The 18,026-nt window shown below is 42.8% G+C and overlaps 1 protein-coding gene and 1 long non-coding RNA gene across 4 annotated transcripts in view; one reads left to right on the plus strand and one right to left on the minus strand.

The window, feature by feature from the left end:
- Nucleotides 1-2,304: 2,304 nt before the first annotated feature.
- On the plus strand, nucleotides 2,305-11,202 carry LOC143259965 (uncharacterized). The gene is made up of 3 exons (XR_013034018.1): nucleotides 2,305-4,329; nucleotides 4,915-5,037; nucleotides 9,599-11,202. It is a non-coding gene; the product is annotated as an uncharacterized LOC143259965 (long non-coding RNA).
- grh (grainy head) overlaps nucleotides 11,161-18,026 on the minus strand; it is a 242,857-nt gene continuing 235,991 nt past the window's right edge. For 2 of the 3 annotated variants that reach the window (XM_033483077.2, XM_033483079.2), the window contains exons 14-15: nucleotides 16,964-17,028; nucleotides 11,161-15,064 (exon numbers count right to left, since the gene is read on the minus strand). In XM_033483077.2, the coding sequence (XP_033338968.2) occupies nucleotides 14,782-15,064; nucleotides 16,964-17,028 (348 nt within the window). In that variant the 3' untranslated portion in view covers nucleotides 11,161-14,781. The remainder of the gene's footprint in view (nucleotides 15,065-16,963; nucleotides 17,029-18,026) is intronic. The other variant, XM_033483081.2, reaches the window with a different exon arrangement.

Genomic DNA, 18,026 nt, shown 5'->3' on the forward strand with positions numbered 1-18,026 from the left:
CTACTTTATCTTATTTCTTGTCAACGTGTTTGCATATCCATTGAATCAGGTATTAAGTAAATTGTTTAGATATTGTATATCTTAAATATATTCCATGCTTTTCCGTTTATTATAATTCTCTATAATTAACAGACTGATTTTTCTATTTTACATTGTTTAATTGTCAGGTACCAGAGATTCAGGATTTCAAAATTGTAAAGCCTATAAGCCGTGGAGCATTTGGTAAAGTATTCCTTGGGTACAAAAAATCTAATCCTGAGAAAGTATATGCAATCAAAGTGATGAAGAAAAATGAGATGATCAACAAAAACATGGCCTCGCAAGTAATAATAGAGCGAAATGCATTGGCCATAACTCATAGTCCATATTGCGTACAATTATTTTATTCGTTGCAATCTGTACGCAGTGTCTACTTAGTAATGGAGTACATGGTGGGCGGAGATCTTAAGAGTTTGTTGGGTGTGTATGGCTATATGGAAGAATCCATGGCAGCTTTTTATACCGCGGAAGTGTGTCTAGCGTTGGAATACCTTCACTCCCATGGAATCGTACACAGAGATTTAAAGCCAGACAATATGCTTTTGTCACGAGAAGGGCATGTCAAGCTGACAGACTTTGGGCTGAGTAACATATCTTTGCACAGAGATCTCAAAATATCTGATTTAGTAAATTGTACACCCAGTCTTTGTACAAGAACATCTGGACAGCTTCTGTCGTTGACTTCTCACTTATCTTTTGGTTCTGGACAGAAATCCGCAAATGATTCGAACGTCAGTGAAGGAAGTACGCCAGGCATCAACTTGCTGCCTGCCTTACAACGAAATTGCAATAAGTTCCAGTCATCGCCGAACTCGGTTATTTCTTCTGCTGCGTCGGGAGACTACTCTCGAGTATCTGGTATTACTCATAGTTCGTATTGCGTACAATTATTTTTTTCATTGCAATCTGTACTCAGTGTCTACAGTAAATTCTCCCTAACTGACGCTTGGCTTGGAAAGAAAAATGGACAGTTTGGGAAGAGGAGGCGCGATTTTTACAACCGCCGATTGTCAGCAATTATAAAAACGAGGCGCAAGGCTCGAATAATCGTATCTCCTCTTCACAAATTGTCAATTTCTCTTTCCAAGCTGAGCGTCAATTAGTTTTTAGAATTTACTGTACTTAGTAATGGAGTACATGGTGCGCGGAGATCTTAAGAAGTTCGTTGGATGTGTATTTTTGGGTGTGCTTAGCGGTTGCTGATCATCTCCGGGCACAGTTCAGCCACCGGCGAAGGAAAGGGTGACTAGAGGGCGAACATTGCCATCTAGAAGATTGAGTAGTTCGACCGCACCAATACCAATCACCGATCCTTGTCCCGAGTTCGTTTTGGTCGGATGGGGCGCGTCGTTGCGCGGTGTTGCGTGCCATGTTTTTTGTTCGAACGCTCTTATTCTCCTCTTAAACGAGTCCGTGTGAAACGCCGCGCTATTAAGCACTTTACGATTTTGCCGTAGTTCTGCAATCGCCTCCTGCTACGGTGCTATCTATAGCAGAAAGTGTTTCGGACGACAACATGGGGAAAAACACTGCTCGAACGATGGACGCGCGTGCCCCTTTAGCATGAAAGTCACGAAAGATTAAGCGGGATGGCAAGGTATCGGAACAGGTTGGGATCGGCCTTGATGATAGAGTTTCTTAGAAACTTTCCTTAGTGTCTGGGGATGATTGAACGCTTCCTCGAACCTGCGTTCAGTGTTTTCCGCTTTGCAATATACTGTGTTTGCAGTTTGCCCTTTTCCTTAAGCACCTCTATCGATCAAGAGCTTTCCCTATCATTATTAGACGACGGATCGTTTTACGTAACATGGAATTTTTACGTTTAGAATGTAGGGATACGCACGTGTAGCAGCAAACATTTGTAGGAATCGGTATTCCCGACGTGTTTACGTTATAAGGACTAGGAGGGAATTAGTCGTCGATCAGCCGAGATGGCTTAATCGGTTAAAAGCAGTCGCCGGCAAACGAAAGATCCGGGTTTTAATCTCTGATCTGTCCGATCGGTCTACTCGTTTTTTCCCTACACATTAATGACATTTCTGTCCTATTTTTATCGCAAGATATTTTCTACAGTAGTACAGTATAAATATTTTCTACTAGTAGTAATGTCTCCCTAATTGTCGCATGAATTGTGCAAAAGAATGGACAATTTGGGAAGAGGAGATACGATTATTCGAGCCTTGTAGCTCGTTTTTTTTTTACAGTTGTTGACAATCGGTAACTATGAAAACGAACCGCAAGACTCGAATAATCGTATCTCCTCTTCCCAAATTGTCCATTTTTGTGCTCAATCTGAACGTCAGTTAGAGAGACTGTATCTGACTGATTACCGTATCTCGTTTATGTGAATAGCTCGCGGGACAAGGCAGTTCAGATAATAGAGTTTCGCTTGCGGTACTACCGCATTTTTGTTTCACCTCTTACGTTCAGTTAATCGAGATCCATTGCTATCCTTAACCCCTTGCCATACCTTGACGAGTTCGACTCGTCATGAAAATTTCTAGTACTAACTTATTGAATAGAGATGTTCTTCGGTCCTTTAAAATTGGAATAAAATTCTGATCTCTTGAAATCAAGCATTCAAGTAAATTTAGCATCAATTTCCTTTCCCATCTAAGAAATTATTGCAACCGAAACATTTCTAATCGCAGTAACTTGCGAAGAAAATAGTATGTCAGGGGGTTAAGAGTCGTATCGTTTGGATAATAGAAAGTAAACAGTGGTCGGATTGTTCGTATCTTGTGTTCCGTACAAGTTCATAAGAGCGCATAAGAGTAATAAAGAGTAAAAATAAGCACATAATCATCACATGTGCATAAGAGTAAAACATGTATTAGTACAGTGCATGTGAACAGTATAGATAACAGAGATTCGCTTGGTAGTTCAAATAGCAGAGTTCCGGCCTCAAGTAGTTCATACAATTGATAAATAATAATAATAAACATAAATAAATAATAATAAAAATAATCTGATAAACGAGGTTCTACCGTACTTCATAAACAAATTTAATTCCTCGTCTCAGTTCGAAATCTGTCCAGCTTTGGTCACTAGATTTCTGCGACAGTGAACGCGCGCGAAAATATTAGATACCATTTCTATCATCCACCGTTAACTGGCGCAAACGATCGGCACCATTTCGTCCGGTATATTTTTCGAAGAAGTTATGATCGGACGCTTATGACGTGTTCGCGTCGCCTAGAAGAAGCAGACAGCAGCGAAATAAATTGTCGATATAAGAACGTCTAACGCAAAAAATCGCCTCGATTTCCATTTACCGTTTCGCGGATCGTGTTCGGTCGATCGAGAAGAATGGTCAAACGATCCGGTAACGGGTCCACACCGGTCATCGAAAACACAGTTCTGATTTCAGCCTTTCCCTCCTCTCTCTCTCTCTCTCTCTCTCTCTCTCTCTTCCTCTCTTCCTCTCCGAGCTGTAGAAGAATATAGTCAAAGCGGCCCGATTTGTCATTCGATCCGAAGATCCGTGTCCAATTTGCCCAGTTCGGTAACGGGTAATGCGGACCTGTTATCCGATAAGTATCAGGAATCTGTAATTTCGCTCGGGGTCGAAAATGGTGGACGAGGGGATCTCTCTCTCTCTCTCTCTCTCTCTGTGTCTCTCTCGTTGGCTCTCTTATCTTTCTCTCTCTGTTTCTGTCTCTCTGTTGGTGATTATGCAAGGCGCACAGTGACGGAACCGGATCGATTTTGATTTGCCGCCGTCCGATGTTCCTCGGCCGGGCATATGAATGCCGGTTTCGAATGGCATTTGCATAGAGAGCACAATCCACGAGTTGGCCTTGAAGAGGCCGAGGGAAGGCTGCACGTAAAGGACGTTGGCCGTGAACTTACTCGGCCGTGTGATTCTCGTGCACCGTCACGAATGCCAAGCGATACCGCGTGCATTTCCTTCTGGCACGATGAATGGAATTTCTTCGAGCGGCCACGGATCGTATGGGCAGCACGGTTCCCACCTATTTGTTTCTATTTTCACGCGGGGCCCGGCGATCCGTGCTCGTGGTCGCCGATGGGCGCCAACAGCTTATTGGAATTTCTGTTTGCCGAGGAAAATAATACGTTCTCTGTAGAGCTTCTTTTTTGTCCGCGGTCTCTTCCTTTATGCGGCTTCGTGCCCGTTCGCGTGTTGGCCGCTCTTTTTCGACGCAGGATCATGTCCCCACTGTTATATTACAATTTTCGTCGAAGGGAGGCTGACGAGTGGAAGAGGAGAAATGTCTGCTATGCCTAGTATCACAGAAATCGTTCCGACATCGATGTCTGATGTATTTGGTAAGCCTATAGCGTTTTGTTTTGAAATCAATATGATCCAATATGAGATCAATATGAAATCAAATTAGTTGCAAGAAGTTCGAAAGAAAGCGCTGTTGATTCATGTTCAAATTCGGTGTATTGTTAGCCCGACTAAATGACGGGTCACTAAATTTTTTAATTTACATTTATTCAGATACGAAAGATCCACTTATGAGTTATTTATTCAATATAATAATATTATATAATAATATATAATATATATTATTATATAATATATAATTATATATTATATAATATTATATAATAATATTATATATATAAAAAATATTATTTATAATATTATTATATATATATAATATAATAATATATAATTTTATATACATATATATAATATATTATATTATTATTATATATATTATTTATAATATTATTATATAATATTATATATAATTAATAATATTTTACTTGCGGCAAATATTACATAAAATAAAATATTTTAATTAAAATAAATATTATTGTTACTTTTATGAACTAATGTAAAACAGCTGTTTTTACATACAGCAAGGAAAATAAAGTATACAGTGTCATATGTGTTTGTTTCAGCATATAAGAATTGATGGTCTCCTCTTGCGCGTTTGGGTCATAAGTCATTCGAATCACTTGCCGGACCGTCCAACGCGCTGAAGTAGATTATGGTCGTAGTCAGCCATGTCTGACCATCGAACGGTGAGTTACTACTTTTAGCTTTATCTTTACGTCGGTTACTATGTTAACTTAATGCATTGCATAGAAAAAATATTTTGCATTGTTTTGGTTCTATTCTGTTCGGTTTGCTTAAATATTATAATTGTTTTTTTACTCGAAACAAAGACCACGTATAAAATGTGGTCTCGGGTCTCGAGACGAGAACAAACTTTGCGGTTAATGGTTCATTGAACTGATCCTGAAAGGGCGAAACCGGTAAACACGGTTTTAGCTTCATCCTTTTCATTGCTCTTTCAGCGCTCACTATTGGCGGGTCGTTAATAATCTTCGTCGGAGAATCCACGATACCAATTAGCATCTTCAAGTATTTTTATGGCTCGCAGCTGACGTTTTATTCGAATAACTTCGGTCGATCATATTTTTCTTAAAATATTCGTAACACACGGCAGTCAAAATTTCAGTGAATTCCTTTTCGTGAAACGCGGCGACGTGCATGGAACTTTGGAATATATAAATGGACGTAGGAAAAGTACATCGATAAGATATGGCATAGGGCAGGAATAGGAGTATTAAAATGGCGAAGGGTCCGGGCTCGGCTAATTAGACCTTGTTACAATAAAATGTGTCGAACATAAAGAAACGTAAACGCAAACGGACTCGATAAAAACGAGAAAACTGCATTCTGGGGCTACGGTTAAACTTATTTAGAAGCTTCGCGATTTTCGCTTTCGAACTCACTGCATCAATGCGTGTATATTCTTTATTATTCTTTTATATATTGCAGGTTTTCGTATAAATTCACAGCTTCATTAGTTGGTCTGTAAAAATCAGAATAACTAGGCTGCGAATTTTGTGCAAACGACGACAAAACAATTCCGGAATATCGTTACACGATTTTCCACTAATTCGAACTATTTGAAAAATACGTCAGATTTTTACGTAATATCCGTTTGCGACGATTCATTTAATAAATTACATTGTAAACGTTTCTTTCCAATTTAATCCAGTCCATTAATTATTCTGAAGGTTTCTCATTTAGATTCTCTCCTTTTTCTAATCTTAGAATTCGAGGTTCGAAACCCGTAGAAGCACCGGAACACAGATAATCGACAAAGAGACCGTGCCACTAGTGGCCAAACCGGCCCCTTTTCGAAAATACCCCGAGTCGTTCGGGGCTGTCGATCTCCAGTTTCGCAGAAGATCCGTGGAGCTCGCGTCTCGCACTTTGGCTTCGGTGGCGAAATCTCAATGGTGTGCCGTTGGATTCACGATCCTCTATTATCTTCGTGCTTAATTGCGAAGCGATGTTAGCCGGGAAAGTTGTGGCACTGGAATTCTATCTCGATCCGCGCGATCCTTTTTTCTTCGTCGCCGCCATTACGGTCCACGGGCCCGTTCTAATTCGGACTTTCCTCGTCTTGAACGCGCTTTAAATACGCGCGGAGAGATTTATGGCCGACAAGGCATTCACGCGCGTCCTCGAGCCCGCGACCATCGAACAGGATTCTTCTTTTTTTTGCTGCCGCTTCATCTCCCTCTTCGTCTTCTTCTTCGTCTTCCTCCCGGCCTGGAATTTTTGATCCTTGTTTCGGTTACCCAATGTTTGCACAAGGCGGAGGAAGTTCGACGACCCGTTCTTCGGATAGTACCTCGCGTTCCTTTTTTTTTTTTTTTTAATTCGATGCACGGTATTCTTATATCGCGGGGCAAAATTTGTCCGCGCGTTTTCGCGCGGTTAACGCCACCGTTCGATCACCGAGGCGCCCCCCACCTCGGAAACCGGTTGCGTCGGGGTTGCTTTTTATTATGTGCTCGTAAACAGTGCCAAAGTACTTGGGCCCTGAAACAAACTGCGTCCCACAACCCACGGCGCCTACCCGAGCGGCGTCGATGCCCCGCGGACAAGTTTGCAAACAGAATGCGGCGCATATCTTGTCGGACCGGCGAAGATTAAATTTAGGGATGCAGTAATGAGACGGAATCGCTGGGGAAAGAAGCTGTGTCGCGATAGTGGACGGCGATACTCGAATAAAAAATAAAAACAACTTATGATTCCCTCGTATCTTAACCCTTTGCACTCGAAGCTATTTTAACAGTAAACCTAAAATAATTTTTCTGACTTATAGTGTTTCCATTTTATATGACAAAGTGCATTTTGAAAGTGCAAAAAAAGGAAAAGAAAATGCAAAGTGCACATGAAATTGAGTCTTGTGGTGACTTATACAACAGTTACACTTTTAACAATTTCTTAAATGTAAACCTTGTTAATATGAAAATTGCCTTGGAATATGATATAACAATTTTAGTGGTGTCACAGAGTCACCACTCGAGTGCAAAGGGTTAAATTTCCTAGGGTGCCAACCACTTTCTCGGGAATAAGTCCAAGTACTAGTGCCTTCGAAAACGAAAAAGCTTCTCGAAGATTGGAAATACGGTAATTTCTCCCTAATTGACGCTCAGCAAACATGGACAATTTGGGAAGAGGAGACACGATTATTCGAGCCTTGCGTCTCGTTTCGATAGTTGTTGACAATCGGCAACTAATGTAAAAATGAGTCGTCAGTGCATTTTTCTTTACAAGTCGAAGGAAAATTAGGGAGAATTTACCGTAATCAGATAGAGAGGTCAAGCAAGAGAGAGTGTAAATCAGAGTAATTAATTGTGCAGAGAAGCACATTTGACATAACCTTGACAATCGGCAACTGTAAAAATGAGTCGTCTGTGCATTTTTCTTTACAAGTCGAAGGAAAATTAGGGAGTATTTACTGTAATCAGGAGGGCAAGCAAGAGAGAGTGTAAATCAGAGTAATTAATTGTGCAGAGAGAAGCACATTTGAAAGTAGGATCAAGTATTAGATTTTGTAAGATTGATAATACAGTAAATTCACTCTAATTTTTCTTCAGTTTGTGAACAAAAATGGACAATTTAGGAAATCTTGCAGCTCGTTTTTATCGTTGTTCACAATTGGTAATTATAAAAACGAGCCGCAAAAGGCTCGAATAACCGTATCTCCTCTTCCCTAATTGTCCATTTCTGTGCATAATCTGAGAGTCAATTAGGGAGAATTTACTGCATAACAGCCTGTCATCGGCGCCTCTCCATTTTCACGGGAAGAAATCCAAATGCTAAATACATGTAGCGTTCAAAACGAAAAGGTTTCTCAAAGATTAGAAATACGTGACTGTTGTAAAGAATCTACTGCAGATCAGAGTCTATTACTGAAATTATTCAAAATTATAGATGTTTGTGTGCAAAATATCATTGTTTCCGTTGTCTAGCTTACAGAAATCGGCGTCATGCGAAAATTGGCTGATCCTGCTAACTACTCTGTTAAATTTTATTGAATGATTTAGGACAAGAGCAACGAGCAGTTGCAAACAATTAAGCACATATCTCGAAAGCTATCGAAAGTTCAATCATTCCACAGGACACGAAATCTTCAAATTTTCATTCACGAACCGGGAAGAATTGTCCAAAAAACGGTTTTTCAAAAAATTGGTCCCTTCACGATAGAAAGAAGAAAGATTCTGCGAAACATGCATATTTTAGAAGCTCCTCAGAATTGTTTAAAATGTCGCAACACGTCGATGTTCAGGCAATCGTGGATGCTGCAAGCGCGTAACAAATCTGTGCGTACGAATTATGCGATTATTGCGATCGAAGCTGTGCAAGATTTTCGAAGGTGATTGATTCGAATAGGATAGTCACGTGGTGTAATCACAGTAATGGTTACATAAGAACCACCCTTGGCGATTTATTGACCATTAAGGAATTCACGTAGCCGGTCGAAGGCGCACCGTGTACGGATAACTCAACTCAGGGCCAGTGGCCCCCTACAAGGTCGTGTATTCACGCGGCGATCGTTGTAGTACTCGTGCATACAATATCTTCGATTAGGCCGGGCAACACGACCTCCGGGCTTGATTGCAAAACGGCGGCGACGTTATCGATCGTCTTCGGGAACCACGGCATAAAATTCGCTCCTCGGACGTTCCACGCGCACAATGTTCGGGCATAAATATCCGTTTCCTAGATTCGATTGTAATCTCTCTTGTAACAATCTCCATTTTTTGTTGTTTTAATTAATTCAGGCGGTGTCCGATTTCTACGTGCCGCGGTCGTCGCCGTCGAAGCCTGGACCGTTCCGGAGTCTCCGATCCAACCGATTTTTACCGCCGCGCTCGCGGTCTTTTTCGAGCCGACTTATTTCGTCTTCCTTTCGTACCGTATACGAACGGAATCCTTTTATTGGATTCTTTATTGGAACAGGTTTCCTTTCGATCCTCGTCCTCGGTATCCTTTCGTCGCCGCAGAAAGAAATGAGTCGGGATTACTTGTAAAGATCGCGTCATTATTACTATTACATGTTGCGGATCGAGTTTCAAACGGTTCGGAATGCTGATAGAATTCGTGGGACGAGGCTCCGGTCGTGTGTTAGACTTGTAGAATTTCAAATAATTGCTCGTAGGATTTTCTCCCTTTTCCGGAGCTCGGAATGTTTCTGAGAAGACCTCGTTTCTAGATCATAGACGTGTTTATACGATCTTGCCGGTTCCAAGAATGATTCAGTTTTTTTTTTAGATATTAGAAGAATTCGAGGGATATAGAAGAATATAGAAGAATTCGTGGAATTTAGTGGATTCTTTTGATGGTTCGACGTCCTCGAGAATATCGGGGCTCTTAGGCGTCCCAAGGATTTCAGGGATTTCAAGGATTCTCAGGATGTTCGGGTGACCGAAAGATGCTGAGATCTCAGAGAATGATGGGATTCCAAGCATTTTTGGGATATTGGATGCGATGATATTGGATCCTAAGGTTAACAGAAGTATTGGAGATAATCGATAAAAGATAATAGAAACTTAAAGGATTCTAAGGAGACACAGAGATCTCCAAAGGGATTTGAAGTATAACTCAAGAAACGTAAAGATGTTGGAGGTTCCAAAACATAAAGAAATCTTAATCCTAAAAGTTCATGGAAATCTTTGGGATATCTAGGATCATGTAGGTCCACGGAGATCTAATGATCTCGGAGGTCAAAATATCTTAGGGATTTCAAGAATTCTATAGATTCTAGAGATACCGAAGGAATAATCCTTCGAATTTCAAGGAATATACCTTCGATACGAAAGTATCAGGAATTCAAATGAAAGCAGAAATTCTGGAGTTAAAGGTCCCAGATACCAAAGATCATGGAGGTTCAAAGATTTCAGAGAAAGATTCCAAAGACATGGAGATATAACTGATAGAAACTTAATAATAGAAACTTAGAGGATTGTAAGGGGACACGAAGGTCTCAAGGATTTGAAGTATAACTCAAGAAACGTAAAGATCTCAGAAGTTCCAAAACATACAGAAATCTTAATCCTAAAAATTCATGGAAATCTTTGGGATATCTAGGATCACGTAGGTTCATGGAGATCTAATGATCTCGGAGGTGAAAATATCTTAGGGATTTCAAGAATTCTATAGATTCTAGAGATACCGAAGGAATAATCCTTCGAATTTCAAGGAATATACCTTCGATATGAAAGTATCAGGAATTCAAATGAAAGCAGAAATTCTGGAGTTAAAGGTCCTAGATACCAAAGATCATGGAGGTTCCGAGATCTCGGAGAAAGATTCCAAAGACATGGAGATAACTGATAGAAACTTAATAATAGAAACTTAGAGGATTGTAAGGGGACACGAAGGTCTCAAGGATTTGAAGTATAACTCAAGAAACGTAAAGATCTCAGAGGTTCCAAAACATACAGAAATCTTAATCCTAAAAATTCATGAAAATCTTTGGGATATCTAGGATCACGTAGGTTCATGGAGATCTAATGATCTCGGAGGTGAAAATATCTTAGGGATTTCAAGAATTCTATAGATTCTAGAGATACCGAAGGAATAATCCTTCGAATTTCAAGGAATATACCTTCGATACGAAAGTATCAGGAATTCAAATGAGAACAGAGATCCCGGAGTTAAAGGTCCTAGATACCAAAGATCATGGAGGTTCAAAGATCTCAGAGAAATTCAAAGATCTCGAATACACAAGGATTCAGAGTCTCGGAGGACTTCCTACAACTACGGACTCTCGCGAGGATCGAACAGGCTTGAGAAGACTCCTCCCTCCGCTGATAACAATAACAAGACAACAATTTATAAAACGTACTAATATAATATTTATTGTTTGCAATAAACAGCGTAATATAATATCACCTCTGGCACAATCTCACGATGGCAAGACAACGCGAAAACGGTACATATATTCGGTATTCTCACATCACTTATCTGTTTTTTTTTTCCGCAACATCTACTCGGGCTCGATGGCTTCTCTAACAAAACATCGTACACCGTGTTCTGAATCTGTTTTGCACAGTGCACCTCCGCTAACATACGGCCGGCATTCCCAACGAAATGTGAAGTTCGAGGAAGCCTGTGTGGGCTACGTTCCGCATCGTCGTTCACGTTTAAGTACGATATCGGTCGACGGTCGCGGTACGATCACGGGAAGATCCTTTCTGGGATCGCGATACGCGAACTCTCGGTGACGGTTCATCGATCTATGTAACACGAGATCGAACGATCCGACGAACGAAAGAGAAAGAACACGAGTTACAGCGTCTTCGTTTCTCTCTCGCCTAACCCGTTCCCGTCGAGTTCGGTAAGTGTTCACCGGTGTCGTCGCGCAGCTCCGATTTTCTCTTGATCGTAACGCGGCTGTCCGCCATAATGTATCATTAATTAATAATATTAATAAACGTAAGGATAATAAGGGCTCAATACGATAGCAATAAGAATTGTTCGCGAGCCGAACGCGAGTTTTCTGCGCGTTGCTATGGCGGCTGACGAATATTTGGGCGTTTCGGGGCGGGGTAGGGCTATTAATTACGGAAAAAAATGTCATGGAGCAACGCTAACAATCTTCGTAAACTGTAATCAATCTCTCCGCTTTTTCGATTCTCTCTCTCTCTCTCTCTCTCTATTTATCTCTCTCTCTCTCTCTCTCTCTCTCTCTCTCTCTCTCTGACACGCTTTTATTTTTCATTCATTCTGTCATTCTTTCTTCCTCACTTCGTCCTCTCTTACTCTCGCATTCTCGCACCACGAAGACACGCATCCCTTGTATAAAAATAATAATAATATTAATAATAATAATAATAATAATAATAATAATAATAATAATAATAATAATAATAACTATTATATATATATACGTAATTACGTAGATCTAATCAATAGAATCAATAATATTAATAATATCAAACTATATGCTGTCTTGCAATAGATGTAACAAAATATAGTACTCATAATATGCATTTTACAAGCGTATTTTGATCCTTGCTTTGATATCGGTGTATTCGCGGCGCGACGTGCGTTCGTGTTTTATGTATACATAACATATAGATCCATATATTTTTATTTCTATATAATCATGCGTCGTGAAAGATAAAAACGAGTGTCGTGATCGTGATGTTCTCTAGTCCGATCCTAAACGCGATTAACTACCGTACTTTATGATCGATGATGGATGGTGTATGGTCTCTGTGTCTCTACGCGCGTGTGTATGTATGTACGTGTACGTATGCGGGGGCATGTGAGCGTAACTTATTAAAAAATTACGCGACGAGAGTGGCAAATCGCTCGCTTTCGCTAGTGTGGCACGTTAAATCCTGCTTCGTTTTACGAGAGAAACAAAACAATACGATCGTAGTAGGGTCTCTCATTTTTCTACCTCGCCGTTACTTCCGCGACATCGGACAATTCGGTTTCTGCCATAATCAAGATAAACCCGGGACTCGCGTAGCTCGTTTTGAAAGTTTGAACCCTCTGGAGCTCTCGATGGCTGCCTTCGGCGAAAAGAATAAAACAGTTTCCATTCGACTTCGAAGGTTAAATTGACCAAACTTTAATATTTTCAAGTACCGTCCTTACACACATGAAACTCCGAACATTCCTGTTTCGTCCCCAAAGGGCCCAAGTCACGAACTTTATCCACATATATGTACAAGGTATGTATGTATATGTATATATATATTTATATATATTCGAAATTTATAATTTAAACAAATACGTTTACTAAAGCTTCAGCTCTCGGCGCGACTTAACGGGAACGGACAAATTAAATTTCACATTTTGCGGAAGCACTGACCCGCGATGGGTTCGTCGTTCAAGGTCGACTACGGGTACCAATATGGCGTAGCTACCTAAACCTAAAGACCTAGTCGTCGACGATCGACTTCCGTCGGTGATTTTCGCGTTTCGCGCCCGGTCGTCGGAACGGTCCTGCGTAATTTCGTTATTCGTTCGTGGTAATTACGTATCTGAGAGTAATACTTGGTGTCTTTGTATAATATCAAAGGATGCTGGGACGCTACAGGATGTGGAATGATAGCGAAGTTACTCTACTAACGGCAAGTGCGCGATGTCCTCGGCCAGTGGTATAAATTAGGCGGACAATTCGAAATGGAGATTCCGCGGACGGGTCCGGAACGGTTCGGAGCGATCGCTCCTGAAATCCTGAGGACGACATATATATGACACTGTATGCGGACTTGCTTTGCTTGGTATACCTAATATGTACGTGTCTCTGTGTATGCGCGTGCGCGCGAGCGCGCGTGTGTGTGTGTTTGTGTACGTGTGCGAGCGTTAACGCTACGAATAATGCTCGATGGCACCGGTCTATCTCGTAATGGCGGCATAGAATTCGAGAGAACGCTTACTACAAAACAGTTCTGCGCGCGCGCGCGAGTCACGGCACAAACTAAAAACGCTTTTACTCCCATGCTGAACGCGTAAACAAGAATTTAAACTCTATAGCGACGATACAATAATAATAGAGCGGCGATCTCTTCATATACAATTTTACACGTTGTACGTTTACTTAACGCGTAACGTGGTAAAGGGCGAGGGGTTGGGGGGTGGGGTGGGGTTCCTTAAATCAATTTTGATTGATTTACAATATAGCCATCGCGTGTCAACGACGACGCCGTCTCTCTCTCTCTCTCTCTCTCTCTCTCTCTATCTCTCTTCTTTCCCTCTCTTCATTCTCTTTCTTCCTAAGCTAACAACCATCGATATAAATTGTTCACAAGTGAAAACAAACAATATAGAACATAACGTGTCGCCTCGGCTGGAGAGCGCAAGCTCCGCCACCTTGGATGGCGTAATAAGGTCGTCGTAGTAGTCTCGCGAACGTGCGAGCTGCGATAAAATTTACAAATTTCGAGTTCAATATTCTCGGGAACAATAATAACAAACAATCTATTTAAGGATTGGCTCCCATGTCCGCGGACTCTAAGACGAGCTAAGTACAGGCCCGCGGGCGACCACTATCAACTAACAATCATCTGACTTTTTAAGCCGTAACATCAGTCCCTTCGGTAGGCCCCGGAAGAGCAGCTTATCCCGTCTCTTCATCTTCTTCTTCTTCTTCTTCTTCTTCTTCTTCTTCTTCTTCTTCTTCCGCATCGTCGTCATCTTCTTCTCTTCCTTCGTCAGCAGTACGGATTCTTCTTGGCCCTCCGGTTCGTGTCGCTCTTGGTCCGTTTCAGCGAAACGATTCAGGATCGGCGATTCCTTCGGAACCGAGCACTGACGAGCGATCACTCGATCCAGGTCCCTGAAAAGCTCTCTGTTCACATTGCACCGTGTCGGCGATTCTTCGAACACGCCGACTGTTGCTGCTCTCTGTCCCTCTCAGACTTATTTACACCGAGTTACACGCGCGAGCTAGCGTTACATAGCTGGCGCGCGCGTGCTCTCCCGCCGCGTTTCTTTCACGTGTTGCCGGTATCGTGAACGTGCGCGTGCCCGTGCGCCGAATTCGTTAGAGGTGAGTGGGCTATGTGAGCCGGGGACGAAGGTAGCTCGATCAGGGTGACGTCGTAGCCCGGGGCTGACGGCGGGTCGCCAGGATCGCCGGGGTCACCCGGCGACCCGGGATTCGGGTTGCGCTCGTTGGTCGGGTCCGGGTTCACTCGGGAATGGCTGACCTCCAGCAGGAACAGGTCCTCGTCCACGTAATATCGGATCATGTCGTCGTCAATTTTCGCTGTAATTCTGAAACACGCGGACAATGGTGGTTAGACCGTGGTGCTGTAGGCCCTGGTTCCAGGCGGTTGCTACCCTGCTCGAAGCTTTTCTGGGGCTGAGTTTGACGGTAAGAGCCGGTTCGCACCAGCAGCGACTTCTAATTTGTCCTGTTAGCCGACGGGTGCCGGGACGTTCCTCGTTTCACGATTGGCTTTTACAGTTACATGCAAGCTCGTCGTCGAGCTTGGCTCGGAGGAACCGCTGGTGCGAAGTCGGCGTAACAGAGAGCTCGAGAATAACATTAGTCTGTCGTGTGTGGTTTTTTTCGTGTCGAGGGAACTGGGATCGTGGACAGATTTCAAGCGTTCAGAGTTTGTTGTGATCTTCGATAGGTCGACAGACTTGTATGCGCGGTGAGAGAGGCTCTTCGGTTAGAGTGTGAAGGAAGAAGGAGTCCTGTGTTATTTTTGTATCATCTTTTATAGTGGTATATTTTCGTGGTATTTGTATGTACATACGTCATCACCGGTTCAAAGTGTGAACAGGCTTTATGATCGATGAGAGTGGTGGTTTTCGAGAAATCTTTCTTCAGTGTCCACTGTCATTGATCATGTCGCCCGGTTAAATTGCACTGTACACTACTAGACGAGCGTGTGTACACGAGTAAATAAGGAGAGACCAGTTTGTGTGCAGCTTGAAAAGGTTAAGGGGAACGCATGTAGTGAATTCTGGAGCTTTCGAATAATTTATCACTGACAGATCAAATCGTTTGCTTATTGGGTTGTAACCTGAAGCAGTTCGACGTCAGCCTTCCTCGGTTCGACTAGAAACACTTCGGACGAAACTACGAAAGCGCGGTTTACCATTCGCACGCGTAAAAATTGACACGGAAATGAAAAGGATCTGTTTGAAACGATTGCACGAACGACTTTAATCGGAAGAAGATACTCGTGCGGAGCAATTGCGAACGCTCGTTTTTTAAAACAGCCGAGATTTTCTCTGAAAGATCTTTTTACACGGAACAAGGAACGTAAAATTTCGAGTTTTCGAACACGCTGTCACAGGTTACAGCCTAATAGCTCATAAACGTCAAAAAGTCAAAGTCACCAAAATTAGAACATCCTTAGTATCAGAATGACTCGCGGCGCCGGTCCGCGACAACATGGCGGCACAAATCTGTCGACTCTATCGTGCGGTACAGTAACGCTACCGAATCGATCTAGATCTCTCTATCCGGCCTAGTACAGAAAGTGAAAACACAAAGAGCAAAACAAACAACGAAACACGCGTACAATCGCAGGTGAACTGGATGCGTGATGCGTCCGAGAGGAAGGTACGGTGCAGTACACGTGCAGGAAAGAGTGCAAGCGGGTCGTGCGACAGGGACGGGGCATGCAATTGAGAATGTGCGCGCGCGAGTAGAATGTCTCACTCCATCAGATTTTGTTAATATCGAATCGCGTATACGATTAGTGTAGATCGTGGGGTCGCGAAGTTAAAGTCCTTTCGGAGACATTCCGCTCGTGACCGAGAAAGAAAAAGAAGAAAAAGAAGAGGAAGAGACGGAGAAGAAATATAGCAGAATTAGTAGATTAGTAACAAGACAATGGAACCGAAAGAGTGCCCATGCTGGAGAAATGGCGGACTGTCGAGGAAATCGGTTAAGGGTAGCGATGATCGTAGCGATCGCGACACCAAGGTGAAAAATTGAAACATGAGTGATCAGAGGTCGAAGAAAGAGAGAGAAAGAGAGAGAGAGAGAGAAAGAGAGAAAGAGAGAGAGAGAGAGGCGTGTGTTTGTGGTTCGCAGAGCGAGAGAGGGACAGACTACCAAACTAGCCAGAGAGAAGTCAGGCAATGTCACCGTTATGGCATGCACTACGTGGGCGGTGCATGCAAGTAAAGATGACACTCTACTAAACTTACCCCTTTGTGTTTTTGCGATAGAGGTTATTAATACTCGAGGATGCAATTTTGTACTTTGACTCAATCTGTAAAATAGAAAAAAGTAGAACATTAGAATTTTGACAGTGGTTGCGGACCATCAGTTTTGGGGAGAGGTCTGCTCGGTGCCCGGGACGGTGCGGGTACGCGCGTCACAGAGAGATCGTAGGGGTTGGGGGGTGGGATGGAAGAGAGGCTCGACAGCGTATAATGGAAAATCGAGAAAAGTGGACGGGGAGAAACGCTTCGAGAGAATCCAGAGGACGCTTCGGAGATCGAACATGGAGGGGAGATGAAGTGATGCATGGGAAACTGACAGAGAGACAGAAAGACAGAGACAGGAAGACACGGTGAATGAGAGAATCGTTTCTATCCATTTCTTTCCACTTTTTTCTTCTGGCACTGGATCCGTGAGAAATTGCTACGTTGCGACGCTCGTGGCGTTCGCGAGACGCACCTCTATCGTCGAAACCCACCGATCGTTGCCCTCTCGCACATAGTCCTATAGCTATGCGCCGAGGGTGATGGGGTTTGTTGGGCGGGTGGATGTTAATCGATCGCGCGCGAGGCCGGAGCCGCCGCGCGCTGGATCTCGTATTAATTGCGAGAGGATTTTTGGCGGTGAGATATGCATGCGCGTTAATATTAATAAACCAGCGTTTATGGAACGGTGCAAACAAGTATATTTGATTAATGGATAGTTGGTGGCTGTGTCCCTCGCATGCATGGCTAATACTTGAAAATGACCGTGTCGCCTGTAGAGCCCGTGTTACTCTCGCGCATCACTCATTAGTCATATCGGCCGCGCGGTGTACGTTCCCGTCGAATCCAGGCTTATGTGCAGTACACGCCGACCGGCGGAACCAACGTGATTAATTGTCCGCGTCGAGATAATTGCGAGTTAACGTCGTGCTGCGCGTCGACGCGGGGCCGCCGCGTGTGTGTCTGTCTCTCGCTTTCTACCGGGGACTAGTTGCCGTACGCGGCTTTCGAAACGCACCTTTCGGTATAAATAGACGACCGAATACACGCGCTTTCAAACTCA

The sequence above is a fragment of the Megalopta genalis genome, chromosome 8 (genome assembly GCF_051020955.1).
Source record: "Megalopta genalis isolate 19385.01 chromosome 8, iyMegGena1_principal, whole genome shotgun sequence".
Classification (NCBI taxonomy): Eukaryota; Metazoa; Arthropoda; class Insecta; order Hymenoptera; family Halictidae; genus Megalopta; species Megalopta genalis.